The sequence below is a fragment of the Talpa europaea genome (genome assembly GCF_964194135.1).
Source record: "Talpa europaea genome assembly, chromosome: X".
In the NCBI taxonomy this organism is placed as follows: domain Eukaryota; kingdom Metazoa; phylum Chordata; class Mammalia; order Eulipotyphla; family Talpidae; genus Talpa; species Talpa europaea.
This window is the reverse complement of record NC_140081.1, coordinates 65,318,496-65,338,314: the sequence shown is the minus strand read 5'-3', so window position 1 is coordinate 65,338,314 and position 19,819 is coordinate 65,318,496. Positions and strand designations below refer to the sequence as shown.

Here is a 19,819-nt window from a genome sequence, read left to right as displayed (position 1 = left end):
CATAAATGATATAATGCAAATTAAGCACTAAGCACACTGTAAGCACCCAGAAATGTTACCCATTTTTTAAGATGTTGAACTATCTCTGAAGCGACTAACATTTATATCTTCATTTATTTTTTTCTCAGCCAATTTATAAACCAAGACATTTCATTTAATTTTTTTTTTCAGAGTCAAGAAAAGCTAGCCTTCTCTGAGGACTCTTAGACTTGTCCTTTTTGATCATGGTGGTGTTTTTGTTTTGTTTTGTTTTGTTTCTCTTCAAAGTTAATGATTTATACAAAATGTTACTGGCAGTGCTTAGAATATAATCAATCTTCTTTTCCCTCAGGGGACCCTGAATAATCCAGCCTCCTTTTCCTAGTCATAAAGGAACTCGGCATACAAATGACATACCTAAAAGGAGATTAGTTATTTTTCCACCCAAATTACTAATAAACCACCTCCATATCATTATTTCTCCAACTGAAATGACACACACTTTATATCTCATTGTTCCTCTCTTTCTCTATGCTCTGGTAGCGGAGGAATTTATTATAACCTGGCTATAGTTGAACAAATAAAAATAGACTTCAGATTAAGGAACTGGTTATGGCGCAGTGGTTGAGCGCTGGGCTGCGAAGCTGCCCGCAGCCTCTGCAGTGCTGGTTTGATCCCCAGCCGCAGGGAGGATCCCACATGTCACTACAGACCTCTCCTGTCTCGCCTGCTGCTCCCCTCAGCAGTGTACTTCGTCACTCTGCCTGTTCTGTTCCCCGCTCTGGCTCTGGTGAATTCTCTCACCCTCCCGCGCTTCTGACCGTACCCAGTGCTTGTATAAATAAATAAACAAATCTTTAAAAAAATACTTTGATAGTCTCTGATATTGTAACATAGCTTTACTCATAGACCTCTTTGTAAAAGCTGGCATTCAGTGTAGCACTGGCAACATAAAACTGTAAGAGCTTGCACTTTTGCGTTGACACCTCCAGAGAGCTACAGTGGCAAATTAATCTCTAAATGCAATTTTGGCATCACTCACAAAGGTATCTTAGACACAGATACATGAATTTGAAAGAATGCTGAAAAGTTCTCAAACCAAGTTTGGAGCCATTCTTTTTTCAAGAATGCGAACTGCCTAAATGCTGTTTTCCTTAGTGACTGCTTCATGAGATATGGTGAGGACGTAGCTAACTATTAGAGAAAAAAGCAAGAAAAACTCTTGATACTTCAACCACCTTTACTAAATTTCCTGAGAATTTGATAATCATTAATAGATACATATATACACATACATATATACATATACATGTCTTGTGTATATATATCAATATGCAAAATATAAGAGAGTGTGATTTTTAATATATCAGATCAAAAGTACATTAGTGTTTCTGTCACTGTCCTCTTCAACTCCTACCACTCTTTAAAATGGTTTATAAATGCCTGACGGGCCTCCCTGGTGGCACAAGGGGTTAAGCACACCACTATGAAGATATCCTCAGCCTCTGCAGCACAAGTTTGATCCCCAGTAGGCCTGGTAGCTACCCACATGGTGCAGCAGACCTCTCCTGTTTCGCCCGCTGCTCCCCTCAGCAGTGTATTTCAGTCAGTCTGCCTGTTCTGTTCCCCACTCTGTCTGTCACTGGTGAATCCTCACCCCTATCCCCCGCATCTCTAGCCTGTACCCCAGGTCTTGTATGCATAAATAAGTAAATCTTAAAAAAATAATGCTTGTCTACTTAAATTTTCCTAGGACTGTTAAGTTAAAAAAAGTTTTAAGTATATAAACTGAGCATCAATTAGGTAATTATGTTTATGTATTTTTAAGTACTGCATTATTCCTCCATACCTAGAAATTTAGACTTATATTTTATTTTATTTTTTTAAGATTTATTTATTTATTTATACAAGCACTGGGTACAGTCAGAAGCGCGGGAGGGTGAGAGAATTCACCAGAGCCAGAGCGGGGAGCAGAGCAGGCAGAAGGATCGAAGTACACTGCTGAGGGGAGCAGCAGGCGGCAGGAGAGGTCTGCGCGCCATGTGGGACCCTCCTCTGGTGGCCGGGGAGCAGCTGGGGATTGAACCGGTGGCGCAGAGGCCGCGGGCAGCTTCGCAACCCAGCGCTCAACCGCTGCGCCACTGGGGAGGCCCGACTTATATTTTATAAAAATGTTTATAATTTGGGATGCTTCTATCTGATTGACCAAAATCACCATGTTATAGTTTATTAGTCTTGGCTTTTATTTCTAAATATGTATTTGTCTCCATACATTTCAATTTATTTTTTCTGCCCTAGAACAAGTTTACAAAAATCAACTGGATTAAGTAACTGAAGATAAGAAATCATGATATTTTGATTAATACAACACACCAAATACAGAATCAGAATTATTCTCCATGTATATCACTGAAATTATTAAATAGATTAGTGTAGTTTAATTTAGCTGTGGTGTCATGGGAGCATAAATCCCACATGACTTTGATGTTCACCTTTCATTCCTATCAGACTACTGCTTCTTTTTCCCTCAAGATTTATCAGGATGGGGCCTTCCCTGGTGGTACAGTGGTTGAGCACTGGGCTGAGAAGCTACCCGCAGCCTCTGCAGCGCCGGTTGGATCCCCAGCCGCTGGCAAGAGTCCCACATGGCATGCAGACCTCTCTTGCCATGCCCGCTGCTCCCCTCAGCAGTGTGTTTTGTCAGTCTGCCTGTTCTGTTTCCCGCTCTGGCTCTGGTGAATTCTCTCACCCTCCCGCACTTCTGACTGTACCCAGTGCCTGTATAAATAAATAAATAAATCTTAGGAAAAAAAAAAAGATTTATCAGGATGTGGAAGTAAATTCAGGTTTAGCACTGAAAGAAAAAGACAAGCCTACAACGCAGAGGCCTGGGTTATTTTTCACAGTTGGAGAGATGTCATGGCCATGATAGAAATATTCCATTTTATCCAAGGCCTTCAAGCCTCAGCACTTTTCACTAATTTGATCCCCTGAGTCTCAATTTATTTAGCTTATGTTGGTTCTTTTCACCCCCTTTGCAAATATTCGACCTCTGTTCTCTTACTGAGGGAAAATTTGTTCCTTGGGTCTCAGTTAGAAGCTTCATTAGAATGCTTTCTACATCCAGGGAAAAAAGAAAAACATGACATCCTTATTTCCTCCTTCCTTTTGCCCAATCTCAACCCAACCTCCCTTTCCATCCTGTTATCCATCACTCCCTCCTTCAATGTAGAGTCCACAATCACGGGTGTAATAATCTCCTTCCTTATGTCTACTAAACTAAACCAATAAAAATGACTCCCTTCACCTCTGAAATGTTTTCTGACCATTCTAACTTGCACCTAGTGCCTGACACAGTGCTTGGAACATAGTGTCCATTCTATAAATATTTTCAACCTTTTTATTGTGGAAAATGTTAAACATTCAAAGCACTGTTTTTATTTAACGGATAAATATAATGTTTCCTATGTTAGAGCACCCGAGTGTTATTTAAGAAAGACCAATTCCTACTTTTGCAGTCCACTATCACAAGGGGGCGATGTCACAGGAAGAAGGTGGAACCAAGAGATTGCTTGGTATTTACGGTACTACACACACCAGCCTAGTAATAAACCTATGGTCTCAACTCAGCTTCAGCTGCTGCTTTTGAGGCTTGCAATGTATAATAAAATGCACAGTGTTATGCACTTTATGGGTGCTCAAGCAATATTTGTTGGCTGACTTAATTGAGCTATATTTGCAAAATGGCAAGGATGTGAGGAAACTTTCCTACCTAAAAAGAAAGCATTCACAGTGCTAGACATTTGGTAGGCAAATAAACAGTATAATTTCAGCCTAAAAGGAAAAATACTCAAACCCCTATCCAATAGGCCTAGTGGCTAGGCAACCCAAATGTCAGCACCATGTTTCTGAAACTTAATTTAAAATATCATAAATTGTATGTCATCAACTCTGAGGACAACATTTCTTTCCTGCCTTGCTGTTCCCATTCCCTGCCCCAACTTCAAATCCAGAAAATGTAACTAATAAACCTAAATCTCACCTGTCTGGTAAGGTTTCCAAGTAAAAGCAATGTGTTAAGCAGCCAATTTAAAAAATATATCAAATTTAAAAGTGATGTATTGGACAGTGTTTGAAAAAGAAATTTCCATATTTAATGGTACACATCCAGCGTTGAAGCAATTCAAGAGTTTGCTAGTGATTGTGAAATCACACATTCATATATCTGACAATCTGCTGACTACCAAGGGGCAAAGGGCAAATGCTTACTTATGCCCAGGGTGTGTTTTTTCATTTTTGAACAATAATATATTGGAGCAGTCCTTTGCTTCCACCAGCATTGAGTTCTAACTAAGCATCAGGCACATGTGACAATTAAGTTCTAGATCCAATCACTGAAATTTACGCTACTTCAGGTGAATTTTTTCTCTGCTTAAAGTAGCTGCCTTGAATCTTTGTAGTGTTTTGCCCTCATCACCTGCAAATGGCAAAGTGTAAATAGGAGGCAGAGATTAGGGGTTCAGCCAAGAGTTCATGAAGGTCAAGGAAAACTGGTTCATTTTAGAGATTCAGTTCATTGCCTTAGCCCACTAGTATTATGCTTAACAAAATGGTGGTAGATAACAGTAAGATATGATAAAGAATCTCTTTCTCCTTCACAATATAACTAGTACCCAGTTTTACCTTTGTACTGGGTATCATAGTAGTTGCTGAGCTAAACATTAGGTCTCACTATCAGGTGACAAAATAGTGGGGAAAAATAGAAAAACGTTATTAAAGAATATTATTGGGTGAAATGTGGAACTACTCCAACTAATAGCTAATGATCAACTTCTATTTTGCAAGGTGATGAAGGTACTACAGGATAACTATTATTACACTGATGATGGTAAGAATTACAACAGCCTGCATTTTAGTGAATTCTAAGGGCTGTGCTAGATATATTGTACAAGAGCCAGAAGAAACACTGGAGCTCATCTAGCTGAATGCATTATTTTTATAGTTGAGGAAATGGACTTAGAAAAATCAAGTGACATGTACAGTATAAGTTAGGGGGAGACTCAGGTTGCCACCCACTGTGCCAACCTAAAGGGTCTTGGTCTCTTTCTTAATATTTCATAAAATAACTGTGGTCTCTCTGTGTACTTTGCTCTTTGGGAAATTATGTATTTTTAATAATACCATTAAAATGAGTTATAATTCATTTTCTTTTTGATAATATTGTCTCACGTGGGAAAATTCTAAATAGTCCTCCAATTCAAATGACAACCCTTAGATTGAGTGATGAGCAGCTCTAAGTGAAGTATAAACTATATTTTATAACTACTGGGCGAAAGAGGGAAGAGCAGTACTTCTTTCTCCTCAAGAGAAAAAGAAAATCCACACTTTTAAATGAGGTTTATACTGGCATAGAGGTGGAAGAAGGTAGAAGGATAGGCATCTAATTAAGAAAAAGAAGGAAAGATAAAGGATTACAATGTGGGGTGTGAGACTCAGCCTTCATTTCAATATGCACAGACCTCAGCAGACATCTGGAAACCTGCCAGCAAACGAGGCCTTGGAAACAAGCTGGAAGACATTGGAGAGACTTTAACCAAAACAAACACCAGCAGGGGATGTGGTTGGCAGCACTGAAAAAGCAAAGGATTCTATGAGTCACTCTGACTTTAATTTTGAATGGTATCATGCTTCCATTTTGTTGTACAGGGTATTTATACAGCATTTGGTATGGTCTAACATTATATGTATACTTTTAAATTTTTATTTACTGTTGGCTTTCAAAAATATGTGAGTTTCAGGAGCACAGTCTCACACCTCAAAAACACATGTATACTGGTCACTTCACCCACTACAAAGTGCCGCTCGAGTAATATAACACTAGAAAATAGAAAATATATAGAATAGAAAATAATACCCAATATCTCACTATTCTAACCACTTAATTAATCACTTTTCATGTGCTTGTTCTAACACAGCTGTAATCAGAGTGTATACATGTAACATGGAATGATTTACTTAATTTCTTAAACATAGTTCTATACTGCTACATAACTCCGGAAACACTGTTTTTCAAACCAATTATATATTTACTGGGTATATGAAAATTTACTTTATCTTATTTTTTTGAGAGCTAGAAATAAAGATTCACAAGGGATAACTCAAGAAAGGGTAACAGCCCATAATAATATGTCAGTGGAGAAAGTGGAAGGAATTATGAGGCTACACCATTCACCTCAAGAACAGGAAATTGTGAGAGTTGATTGGGGTTCTATCAGTTTGGTTTGCCTATTCTATCTGTGCTTCTCTTTCATCATTTTTTCTGCTCTCTACCAACCAGCTCTTTGCCTACTGTGAGCACTTTTTCTTTCTGAAGCTCCTGCTTACTTTCAGTCATGTGTCACTTAAGAGGGATACGTTCTAAGAAATGTGTCAGGAGATTTCATTGTTATGTGAACATCATAGAGTGTAATCACATAAGCCTAGATGGTATAACCTACTTCACACCCGGACTATCCAGAATAGCCTATTGGAACCACCATCATATATGCAGTCTGTCATTGATCAAAACATCTCTAAACAATGCATGACTGTACTTATGGCTCACTCAGAGTTTCTCCTTTACAACCACTAATCTTATGGATTTGTTCATCCTCAATCCCACTGCTAACTACACAATTCTCTGTGCATTCTTAATTCCAACATTTGAGGATGAAAATCTCTCTGATGTAATTCATACCTAATTATATAGATGTTTTTCATTGATTATTTCATAGGCTATAGTTGAACTATTAAATATTTGTCTTTGATGTTCAACTTTAGACCTATCTGTATGGGTTAGGTGAATAGTGTTATGTAATAATAAATCCTGAAACCTAAGGCCATCTTATTTTTTACTAGTTATGGTGTTGCTGAATTTGTCTTTTTTTTAAACAAATAATGGCAACAAAAATAACAATATTAATAGCTACCTTCAAGAGATATGTACCTTTCAAGGTAGATATTATTACCTCCATTTCACAAAAAGGAAATTTATACTCAAAGGTTAAGTGACTTTCTCAAGGTCATAGATAATTAATGACCAAGTAAACATTGAATCATTCTACCTGGTTTCAAATCAGGGCTCCTTTTCAATACAATATGCTACATTTTTGCTAAAATAAGTATCTTTCCATATTTGGGATACTTATTACAGATGTCCAAAAGTGGTATTATTGGTATAAGGTGTAAGAACATTTCAAAAGCATTTATTACATACTCAAAATTGCTTTCTATGAAGGAGATATTGATACACAGTTCCACTGCTTCAAAAACTTTTACAAAGGAAGTTAACTTGAGGTAGAAAAAAAAAGAGGTAACATCAATGAATGACAAAGGAAAACCTGTCTAATGTAAATAAAATGTCTGTAATTATCTACCTTCTATAACAAAGTTTACCACTCTGATGATCTGATGATAGCAAGTATTCTATATCTCTAGATATGGATAGGAACATATAAAATTCTTAGGAATAATAAATGTGTATAAGACCTAGCATATGATAGATGCTTCATGAAGATTCATTCAGTTAAAAGGAATTGACAAGAATTTCTGGCTCTTGATGGGGATGTGAAAAGCTAAACTGAGTGCATCTCCCACCCTTAAGACTAAAGAAAAACAAGTACTTGCAAAGAGAGATGGGACATGAATACCAGCTCACCTGTGGCCTCTGGCAGAAGACAGGCTCACCATAGAAGCAAATATATATATATGTATATATATATATATATATATATATATATATATAAAATTCAGCTAAGTTCTCGAACTGCTAAAATCCAAATGTGTTTAACATGAAAGTACAGTATCCTCTGGAGCCCCAGACACAAGAGAAATTTATACACACTTGCAGGCCTTTTTTGCACAGAATCATGGTACTGACCTGGTGGAGAAAAATCATTACAGTAGGAAAAGTATAAAACCAAGTCAATTTCTTTCCTCCCAAGGAACAAAAAGGCTAAAGTCCTAGGGGGAGGACAGAAAACCCAGTTCTGTGCAGAGCAGAGAGAAAGACATACTGCAGCTTGGGGAAAAATTAAAGAATTAAGTCCACGACTTCTGCAGTTGGGGTAGAAGTTATTCCTGGGTACACACCATTAGTTGTGTCTCTGCATTAGCAGAGGAGCAGAGTGACCAAGAAAGCCCCACTCCCATGACCTTGAGGCACAAGACATATACTTAAGACTGAAGTGGAATCAAGGAAAGAGAGAACTCCCTCCTACCTTCCCCACACCACCAAACAGGTGCTTAGTAAGAAGCAATAGCAACATACCTACCACTAGGGGGGGCACAAGAGCCTGGAGAGACTATCTCTAAGGCACAAATGCATAGGGAAGGATGAAAGCTGAGGGTAGAGCAGGGATATTGAGAAAAAAACATTCCACAACACAACCCCCAAGTTAAGCACAAGGTAAAAGAAAAAACTGAATCTGGTGGTGAACTGAGGGTAACTACAGTGACAACATAACTCAAACATAACTCATCTTTTAATCAGATTGTCTCAACCACCCACCTTAGAGAATCAGCAGAAGTGTGCCCATTTCAAAGCATAAATGCTATTTATTTCAATCTCTACTTGTCTACATAATATGTATGGTGTTAAAAGAAAAATTTTGAGAAACAGAACAGCAAAATAACAAAAAAAGCACACTCTCAAGAGACAAAGCAATCAATACAACCAGTCTCAGAGATGACTTGGGTATTTAAACTCTGAAAAGGAAAATTTAACATAACAATGACTAATATTTGAGAAGATTTAGTGAAACATGTAAAATATGAATGACAAATGGGAAATTTCAGCAGATGTTAGTTATGGAAAATGTCAAGCAGAAATGCTAAAATGAGAAACAGTAAAAGAATGCCTTTGACGGTCTCATCAGTAAGTTCAAAGCAGCCCAGAAAGGAATGAGAGAATCTGAAGGCAGAATACAACCAAAACAAGGAGAAGAGTAAATGAACATACACGCATGCAATAGAGAGCATCCATTAACTATGGTTAGAATCAAATGGTCCAACACATATGAAACTGAATTTCTATAAAGAGAGCAATGCAGAAGAAATATTTGCAGAGATAAAGGTCAAAAATTACCCCCACATAATAATATATGTCATATATATCACATATCCACAAAGGTCAAAGAACCCCAAGGATGGTAACCACCCTATCAAGCATACACAAACACCCCAAAATCAAAAACCATAGATTTCTTATATTTATATTAAGAAAAAATCTTAAAGACAGTTAGGAAAAAAATGTAAAAGAACAAAGTCAGGAATGCCAGCACTGCAGAAACTGCAAGCCAGAAGATAATGGAGTGGCATATTTAAAGTGGTGAAAGAAAAAACATTGTCAACCCAAAACACTATATCCAGTGTCAATATCTTTCAAACAATGAAGGAGAAGTAAACATTTTTTTTTAATACAAAGGCTGAGAATCATTACCAGGAATCCTGCATTATAGGAAATGTTTGAGGATGATCTTCAGGCTTAAAGAGTATAAAACCAAATAAAAACTTGGATCTACACAAAGAAGTGAAGATTCCAGAAATGACTCAAATGAATATAATTTTCATCTTTTTAACTGCACTATACGATAATTGCCCAAATAATATGTAGCAGTTATTGAGTACAGGGAACAAACTAGTAGTACTATAGATTATGTCATATGCAAAGACAACATGTATAAAACTGTAACCATAGTAAGCAAATTGGGGCAACACACAATGAAGTGGCAAAATATTACTTGAAAGGAGATTGTGATTCATTTTAGATTCATATGGAAAAGTCTTGATTGTAGTGGTAGTTACATTAATGAGTGTACACTTAAGAAGGTGGATTTTACCAAATATAAATACCTCAAAAACTCAAGGTTAAAAACTGGAATTATCGTGTACAACACACTTACCTTTTCACCCTCTTGACTTTTCTTCTTTTTATAGCATCCCAGTTCTGATGACTGATAATGAGGAACCAGCTTCTCGTGTTATATAAACTTACCTTCGCTTTTTACTTATATGACTGAGGTTTTTATTCTTAAGATCTGGTAGTGGAGAGAGCACTATACCATTGAATCTGAACAAGTATATACACACACACCCTGGCCAGGAATTAAAACATGTCAATAGCCATGGAGATTATAAATGTGTCATAAAGAAGAGGAACTTCTATACAAAAGGTGTCGTATCTACTATGTATAAGGTGTAGTATCTATGCATGAGGTGAAAATCACTTACTTCACACAAATGTCAACTAGTAATTCAGTCTGGGCTGCAGACTGAGGTAATGTAACCAATATTCTATCATGTCACAATTTATAACCTATTGGTTCTGTTTACAAGTGAGGTCAGAATGGTTAGCAATGACTTTTGTCTATAATATTGTCATTCTCTCTGTCTCCTAAACTCACCAAGATTCTTTCTGCTTTTAGGACCCTTTCACAATGCTATTTCTACTCAAGTTCTATGTCAGAAGAACTGTACTGCTCATTTAAAAGATCTCTCCCATCCCAAACTGGGTAGATGAATTTTAAAAAAAGCACTTTTGGGCAAATGCAGTCCTCAAGGTACAAGGCTTGGCAAGTAGAGGGCCCCCTTGTCCAAACTTCTAGAAAGAAGCCCCTTCTGCTGGATATGTCACATAAAACCTCTACACAATCCATATGCAGATGACCTGTGTCCTTTCTACTGTAAGGATCAACTTCAGAACTGGCCCGGGGAAGACAAACACTGCATTTGTATAGAACTATACCAGACTCAGAAAATGTCTGTTCCACTATAGATTGTGGAGGAACGGGGCCTCCCTGGTGGTGTAGGAGTTAAAGACACAGCACTATCAAGCTATCGCCAGCCACTGCAGAATGAGTTCCATCCCCAGTTGGCCAAGGAGCAACTCACATGGCGCAGCAGACCTCTCCTGTCTCGCCGGCTGCTCCCCTCAGCAGTGTATTTCAGTAGATCAGCCTGTTCTGCTCCCCACTCTGTTTCTGGAGAATCCTCTCACCCCCACACCTCTGGCCTACACCCCAGTTCTTGTATGCATAATAATTAAATTTAAAAAATAGATTTTGGAGGAATGGCACTTTATCAAGGTGATAGGACTACTAAAGGATCCCCGTCTTCAAGCCAACTTTTAACACTTTCCCAGTCTCTAGCTATTCTGCATTAACAACATCCTCCACAAGTACACCTTTGCTTGGTTTTATCATGTTTGTCTTCCTGGTATCACTTAACAATCACTTCCCCAGGAAGGTTAACACTGACACGGCAATCTAAATTTCTATGCTTTTCTGTCACTAAGGATGTTCTTAGAAAGAATATATTACAACTGCAATTATACAGCTATTTGTGTGCTTATTTATGTAATCTTTGTGTGCTTATTTATGTAATCTCCCCAAGCACCTATACACACACACACACACACACACACACACACGTCATCATTTACATTTCTAGGCATTAGAAGAGCAGAGACTTTGTTTCATTCATCACTTTATCCCCAGAAACTTTTATAGTGCCTGGCACATACCTGATGTTTAATAAAGAATCATTGCATAAATGCAAGTTTCTTGTCAGATTTAGAAAAATCTAAACATATGTGCACATTCATGTAAATAGTATGACAAGGGACGTTACGAAACTTACCTTTCTGTAACATTCAATTTAAAAGTAGAATGTGAGTAATTATTATGGTATGGATATATAATATAAAACAAGTAATATTTTTATTTGGGAAGATCTTATCTGAATTAGTTCCATTTTCCATTAGTGATGTTATTACCTGCTAATAATTTTTAGATCTTACATTTATCCACTCCTTTTGTAATCATACTCACAGATGTCGAATACATCTCTTGAAGTGAAATGTTGTTATTTGGCATTTTTTTTTAATAGTGTATGGTTTTGACTGGCAATCATTATTGTTATTAGAAAATGAATGAATGCATAATCTAATCCCACTCACCAAATAGATCCTTCCATAAGTACCAAGGCCGATGGTTTTATCCAGTGAGAATATTCCTGTTGGATCCTGTAAGATATAGAACAAAAGATGTCAATCTTCTTATTAAAATAGGCAAGGATTCAATTATTTAGAATGATTTTTCTAATCTTCTTCACTCACTTGAAATTTCTAAAAACCTAAGTGTCATTTTACCAAAAGAATGGGCATGTTACAACCCCCCTGGACTGAGTGTAGTCATTCATAAAAATGAAATAGTATGGACATTAATTGATTATATAACTAATTGTCAGAAAACTACAATATGCATGCAATTGTGTCTATCTATGGCATATACACAATGTAATTAGAAACATTATTGAAATAGAAATAAGTTCATTTACTTGCAGCTGAAGTACACTCTTAATATCCATATATTGAGTGCTGACCAAGCAGACAGAAACTTTAGTATACAACAATAATGAGCAGATGCTGAACATAAAATTTAGATAATTTATTTGTATAATGATTTGCTATAACTAAGTGCATTTTATTTATTTATTTATTTTTTTTGAGGAGGGTAAGAGTAGAGTGCACATTAAATTCTATTTTTTTTTCTTACAACGTTGTTAATTTTTGGATAGTATTCGATTTCTTCCTTCAGGTGTAGTTCCCATATTTCTCCCACCACCACAGCACCTGTGATGCATCTTCCCTGTCTCCCTTGTGCTCTTTCCTCCCCTGTTTTTACCCCTTCTCTCTGCCCCTCCCCTGCTCTATGCCTCAGATCTATGGTCAGCTTGCAAGTATACAACTAATTCTTAAGAATGAAATATATCTCCAAATATATATGATAAAGCAATATCATGGCATGAAATGAGCACTGTTTTTAAAGAATACTAGACAAATTTGTTTTTATGTTTATCTTTACATCAGCTGAAAAATTTTCCTTGGAACAAATTCTTGGTGCTTTTTGTGTCTTAATTTTAAATGTGTCATGTTAGGAGACAAAATATAATATCATGTTGACAGATTCCTACAGCTTCCATATTCATTCTTAAACATTGTTTGCTTACCTAAAATTAAGGATATTCCTTTCTTGCTCACCACAAAACATGTTTTCTTGAATTTTATCATTGCTTTAACTTTTAGTCTAGCAGCTTATTTAGCTATTTTAGTGAAACATATGAGGTCTGAGTTAATGCCAGATTATGCATAAAGTGGTAGCAACATTGGCAGATTCTAGGAAATTCACATGCCTTATAGAAAGCATATTTAATATATACAAACTCTGTTTAACCTTGTTTAACAAAGTTTTATCACTGTGACAAATGTAAGCTAAACAGAAAAACTACTGAGCAAATGCAATGTATATGACTGAAATTACAGACTCTTGAAAACTAGTGTGAGATTTCTGTAATCTAGCAAAACTGTCATAGGAAAATGACACAGCTCTGGGATGACCTCAGTGAACAAGCATTTAACCAGACAGAGACAGGAGACTTGAGTTTTAGCTCAGCCCTGCCATTAATTAACTATATGACTCTGGGTGAGTTATTTACTCACTTGGACTTAGTTTTCACATATGTAAAATGAAGGTACTGTGTTAGGTAATTTCAAAGCTCTAAAACTCTGTGTGAAACTATCAGATTCTACTATTTAAAAATCTATAGGTTTCCAGTGGAATGATAGGAAAATTGTTAGAGAAAACAGAAAACTACTTTCTTCAAATCATCAGCAAAATCAATGCCAAGATATACACAATAGCACTGCAATCAAATAATTCAGCGACCATATTCTCAATGAAAATATAAACATTATCTGAAATGATAATACTGAGTGTTCAAGAGAAGTAAAAATAAGTTATAATAGTGGCCTTGATATTTGTTATATATCATTGAAAATTTTATGGAAAAAGTTAACCAACAAAAGTTGATAAGGTTCTATTTGAAGGCTCTATCATTTCAGCATATTTATTTGAAGGATATTATTGCAGAATTTATAACACACAATATCAATTCTAGATAAAGAACGTTTGGTTATATGTCAAAAGAATCAAGTACATTAGCTGATTCCTGTTGGTAAATCACTCTTTATTATAGGTAATGCTGCAGTTTAGCTGAAAAATATGCCATATATTAGAGAATTACTGCACAATCTGACATTACTTCTGAATCTTTGAGCACAACCTTAAATTTCTTTAATACTTCTTCCAGCCTTCAGTAAAATGGACACATTACTTAGATTTGAATTGAGGTATCTAATTACCTAAAAGAGGAACCAAGGAAATGGAATGGCACAATAAATGCTTGTAGAATTAACTGAAGTTTTAGTTTATCTATGTTCATGCTGTTAGGAAAAATGTTCCAGCGCACAAATGACCAAAATATCTTAATTTTCCTCATGTTCACATTTAATAAAAATGATTTTTAAATTTCTTCTTTTCTTAAACGCATCTCAACTTAGTATTCATCTATTTGAAGAGTGTTTTTCCTTAGTTTTATGCAATATTTTTTGTTCCCCGTCTCTTTACCATTATCCTTCAAGACTAAATAATTGTCAACCTTGGCGGGGGGGGGGGGTGGTGGTTGGGGATGAGGTTGAACTACGCTAATTGCTAGGCTAATATTACTCAATTTCTTATATCTGAATTGCAGAAAAACATGTATTCTGGCCTCTGAAGGAAGAATTAAAAGGGACTTTTTTTTTCTTGGTCATTGTGAAACTGAAAGGTCCACATTAAAGGGGTGTCTGCCACCCAGAGATAAGAAAACCAAGAGAGGAAATATCTTTGAATCTATGACTGCTATACCAATTTGGAGATTATGTAGTGGTTTCATGTGCTTTGATGGTCCATTTGGGTAAAAAGTAAGGTGGTCAGCAAACAAGAATCCTAACTTGTAAAACCTTTTCTCAAAGGAAATTACTAAAATTCTAAGTCTTAAAATATTTTTGAATCATTAAATGTTGGGCAAATACTTTCTACTTTTTTGTATTTGTCTACGTATCTAAATTGTCTCCTGCAGTTGAAAAGTCCTGGTCTTGTTGCCCCTTAAACCCAGAATTTTTGGAAGTTGTTTCTGTCTTCTGAATTCAAGGCAAAGGGGAAATTATGAGCACCCGGGGAATCACTGTATTAAAGGCAGGGGGCAAGGGTAACAGGAAGAACAAGAACCACTAGAAGGCAGTGTTTACTGGTCACTTAAGAGATTCAAAAGTGGAGGATGAGGGACAGAAAAAAGTACAGCAGAGATTAAGAACAAAAGGGAACCAATAAATGATCAATATGGGTAGCAAAAAATGACAGATTTAGGGTAGCAAATAAGTAGAAAAAGGAAACACATTCTGGTAGTCAGGCAGCAAAAGGAAGGAGATTGCAGAAAGATTACCTAGAAGGAACAGTGGAGACTTTTCTTCTTCTGTTTTTTTTTTTTTAATATATATTATAAATAGTAACTTTATGGAAAGAGATTCTGAAAATGGTGGCTATGACACAGTAAGTGCCAGGGTGAGTTTCAGAGATGGTGGAATGAACAGGCTTCACCACACAAGTGAAGAATTTAGAAAAGAAAATCTCTCTAGACTGGTGTTTCTCAAACTGGAAAACATGGACTCTCCCTACATGAGAATCATCCAGGAAATCTTATTTAAAACAGATTCTCTGTCCCTATCACAGAATTATGAAATCATAATTTCTGAAGATGAGTCCCCAGATAACTCTTGTGCAGTAACATAAAACCCACTGCTCTAGAAACTGGCAGAAAAAAAATATTGAGAAAATGGACTAAGTCCAATGTCATGTTGAGGTGATGCTCCAGAATACATAATGGAGGATATGTTGAGTGTTTCAATCCTTGTTGACCAGAAAGTAAAACTACTTCGAAACAGGAGACTAAAGGACTGGATAATGTGGGACGGGTCTCATAACTAAGTGTGGAAAGCAGGCTTGGTCCGGGTGGTGGAAGCCTGTGAGAGCTGGTGGTTATATTTAAATATAAACCTAATGCAATTCAAATATAGTTTTTGGATCATGTGCTATTTCAGATCATCTGTGCCACTACTGTCCTGCAGGCCTGTCTAATCCTGACCCCAATATAGATTAGGACTACACATGGCAGTATCAAATACTGAAGGAATGTCATACCATACTGGGCACAGAAGGCAAAGGGGACAATCATAGTGAAAGGCATGCCAGATTTGAAGATGAAGAAATAGTTTCCACTCTCAAGGATTGAGTGACATAGGGATACTATTTAAAATACACACACACACACAAACACACAGCTGGATTGCTGCAGACAAGGTGAAATATATAGATATATACAGATAGATACAAAGATATAAGGCTTTACAATTTTCTTTTCAAAAGGAAGCATAAAATACTTTGTTTTTTGTTTTGCAACCTGTAAGAAATATTTAGTTAATAGAAAAAAATGAGAGCAATCCATTAAACAACAAACAAAATGTAGCTGACCCGTCATTGTCTGGTTATTATATTGGCTCGCTTATTTTCTGCCTCTAGCTATAGGATATTATACCAAAAAAAATGTTATGTAATTTCCCCCTCTCTCCTGCCTCCCTAGTATTCACTCTTGTTTACTATTTTAGGTTTAAAAACACTATCCATCTGATAAGAAAAAATATCAAATAACCTTCCACAATTTTCTTTAAATCCCAATTTGCAAAGGAAGCCTTGGCTTATGGTCATTTAGCTGGCCAGCCATACAAAGGACATGAAGTATCAATCTTAAACTAGACCTTATTTAATAATTCTGTACTCTGCAAGGCTCTTTTTTTACTTATTGCGAAACTCCAAGGTCTGAATCTCCCCTCATTCTCTGGCTGTTGCCAAACTGGCATACCTGATGATTACAGATGCCAACTTTCTAATCTTCATATATATCTATGTTTACGCAGATATATATATATATATATATATATATATATATATTCACATTCAATTGAGGATAATTATTGCAAGGGATCCCACAATTTGCAGACTTCTTTGCTCACTGTATTATCTGTAGTTTGCATCAAAATGCAAAATTGCAGCTACCCTAGATGTCTCTCTTGACCTCATTTACTTTTACTTCCTCAGAGGCTCAGAAAATAAGTCAAATGCAACAAAATCCCAAATTACTAAAATACACCTCTGTGCCCAAAAAGTAACCGTGAATTTTTCACATTTCTAAGAATTAGGCGTAAGAGAATTTTTAAAGAGAGCGCTACTGCTCTGCTAGATTTCTGAGGGTTTAGACTGGATGTTTAGAAAGAATTATGCATAATTTGCTGGGATGGCGAAGACCTCCACAAATGAGACAAAACGGCTCCTCTATGAGAGTGATTTAGAAATTGTTAGAAATTGAGGACTTCATAAGGTTTTCATGAAGTCTGCAAAATGTAGCCAAGCATCAGTGCCCTGAGGTTTTGTCTTTTCCCTACTGTTCCCACATTAAAAACCAACCTCATTTTTCTCCCTTGCACACCCCCATCAACCCTCAGAAAACTAATAGTCCGCTGAACTGCTTTATAAAGATTGCAGCCTTTCCCCTTATCTCCTAGGCTCTCACCAACTTCTTATGTCCCAGGGCCATGACCGGGTCACTTAGTCTGAGCCATTTCCCCCCATTTTTTGTGGCAATAAAACCTTTTCTTTCTCTCCTTGGGTTTGCAAATCCCGGCCCTATCATTTCTATGAGGTCTTTCCCATGCCTCTCCTTAGTCAATTTTAGAAAATAGTTTATTTCAGCTTGCCCATGTGTGGTTTCAAGTATTTGCCCTAGTTTGCTTTTTTCCTCTTTCCCCAATATGCACAGAAAAGGTTAGAGGAGGGTAACATTTCATTCGTTGGTTTTACACTTTTATTTGGGAGCAAATCTAGTCAGAATATGAAAGTTCTGTTCAGAAAGGAAACCACCAATTGAGGCCTCCATGTTCCAGAAATTTCATGTAGGCAGTGGGTGTATGCAGGGTGGAAAAATATTTTAATTTTAAAATATCCTGTGATTTTGTTTTATGAAGATGCATCAATAACCACTATGCTAATACTGGTAATTCCGTTTGTTTGTCTTGAGGTTCCTTTTTTTAAAAGTCTAAGAACAATTTGCTCAAATTTTACCCACATATATCACTTCCTCCTCCACACCATTCCAGTGGAAACTATATAGGTGAGGCATGGGCAATGTCTCATTTTTGAAGGGGACAGACATGTGCCATCAGCAAGAGGACAGTCTTTTAAGTGCCAAATATGTATAAAATTAAGGCACTGCGACTTTGAATAGTCCTATAACCTCAAGGTTAATATTTAGCTTTTCGCCAAGCAAGCGGGCCACTGCTCTGAATTACAGTTGCCTGGCGATCATTCCAGCACGGTGCAGGCTTATTGCCTTTCAGAGTCCAGGGCCCTTTGCATTCAAAAGAGGGTGCGAGTGAAATGCCAATCTAAAAAGGGAACTTGAAAAACGGATTTGGGTGGGATCCAATATCAGCCAGAAACCAGATGCCAATGAAATAAACAGCGCTGCTAAAATAATAAAGTCTACTAATAATGACAGCGATAATAGCTCACCAATCAATTATAAATGGAGGAGAGTTGGGCATTCGGAAAAAGGGGAATCCACAAACGAAAACCACGAGAAAAAGCTAAATCTGGTTAGCTAGTGCTAGCAATACTTTTTTTTTTTTAAATGGGGTGTGCAGAATTCACTTCTTCCCCAAGCGGCGTCGAGTTCTTTCGCTCCCGCAATACTAAATCAGGAACAGTGCCCTGGCAGAATAAGAAGGTTTTAGGAAGTACTATTAGAAAGTGAGAGAAATTAGACTCCAACACTTTGATTTTCTAGGCTGCTGTCGCCTAGAAGGTCACTGCGCGAGTGGTCACCTCCGCTGGCAAAGGAGGCGAACGACGGGGCGGCGGGGTGACAGGGAGGAGCGCTCTCGGGAAAGCACCGCGGTCGCGCTCTCTGGCCTCTCCTGGCGCCCCGCTCCAACAGGTACCCGAGCGCCGCCGCTACACGAAACGGGCGACATTTAGAAAACTTCCCGCAGCTTAAGGCCCCACGGCCCCCCACCACCGCTTGCCCCCGCGCCTCACCCCCGACGTCCCGTCGCTTTTCCGCGAGTTGGGCGCGGCCCGGGTGCCAGGGGCGCGCCTAGTTCCGCCAGCCCGCTCCCCGGTGCCGCGGTCTCCTCCCGCACCCGCCGTCCCGTCGAAGTTCTGGCCTAGCGCGGCGGGCCGGCTTCCGGTCGCGTCCCCGGGTGCTCGGAACCTGAAGAAGAGGGCACTTAGGGGGTGAGGGGGGGCGGGAGTCCTCTACTCACCGGCAAGTGGCCCAGATCCGTGACCTCCTTGTCCCTCCAACCCCCAGGTCCCGCCATGGCTTCGAGCTTCACCGGTGCGGGCGACTGAGTCAGGCACGCTCGGGAAGTCTGAGCTGCCAACGGGCCAGACGTGGAAGTGGGGACAGGAGACGGGCGAGGGCTGGGGGAAAGGATGGGGGGGGCCGGGGTTTGTGGCGAGGGAGGTAGAGGAGGGGAAAGTGGAGGGGGAAAGAACTGGGAGTGGAGGGAAGCCTGAGCCGGAGAAGCGGGAAAGCGAGTTTAGCGAAGGCAAGAGCAGAGCCTGAGCGTCCGTCCGTCCGTCCGTCCGGGAGACCGAAAAGCCAGAGGGGTGCTCCGCAGGCGAGCGCGCACAGTCTGCCCCCGCGGGGTGCGCCTCTTTCAGGGTGGGGAGGGGGGCGGTGCAAAGAGCCCCCCCTCGGCAGCCGCTCGAAGGCGATTGGTGCAGCGTCACGTCGCCAGGTGGGCAGCCGCGCGGCGGGGAGGCGGGCTAGGGGGCCCGGCGGCCGAGGGAGGTGCCCGGGTCTGTAA

The 19,819-nt window shown here is 38.5% G+C and overlaps 1 protein-coding gene across 1 annotated transcript in view; it reads right to left on the bottom strand.

Annotated features, from left to right (window-relative positions):
- NRK (Nik related kinase) overlaps positions 1-19,327 on the bottom strand; it is a gene marked incomplete at both ends in the record, with an annotated part of 135,068 nt that extends 115,741 nt beyond the window's left edge. Inside the window, 2 exons of the mRNA XM_084258718.1 lie at positions 11,975-12,040; positions 19,271-19,327. Coding sequence (XP_084114844.1) covers positions 11,975-12,040; positions 19,271-19,327 — 123 coding nt within the window. The remainder of the gene's footprint in view (positions 1-11,974; positions 12,041-19,270) is intronic.
- Between the last annotated feature and the right edge of the window lie 492 nt (positions 19,328-19,819).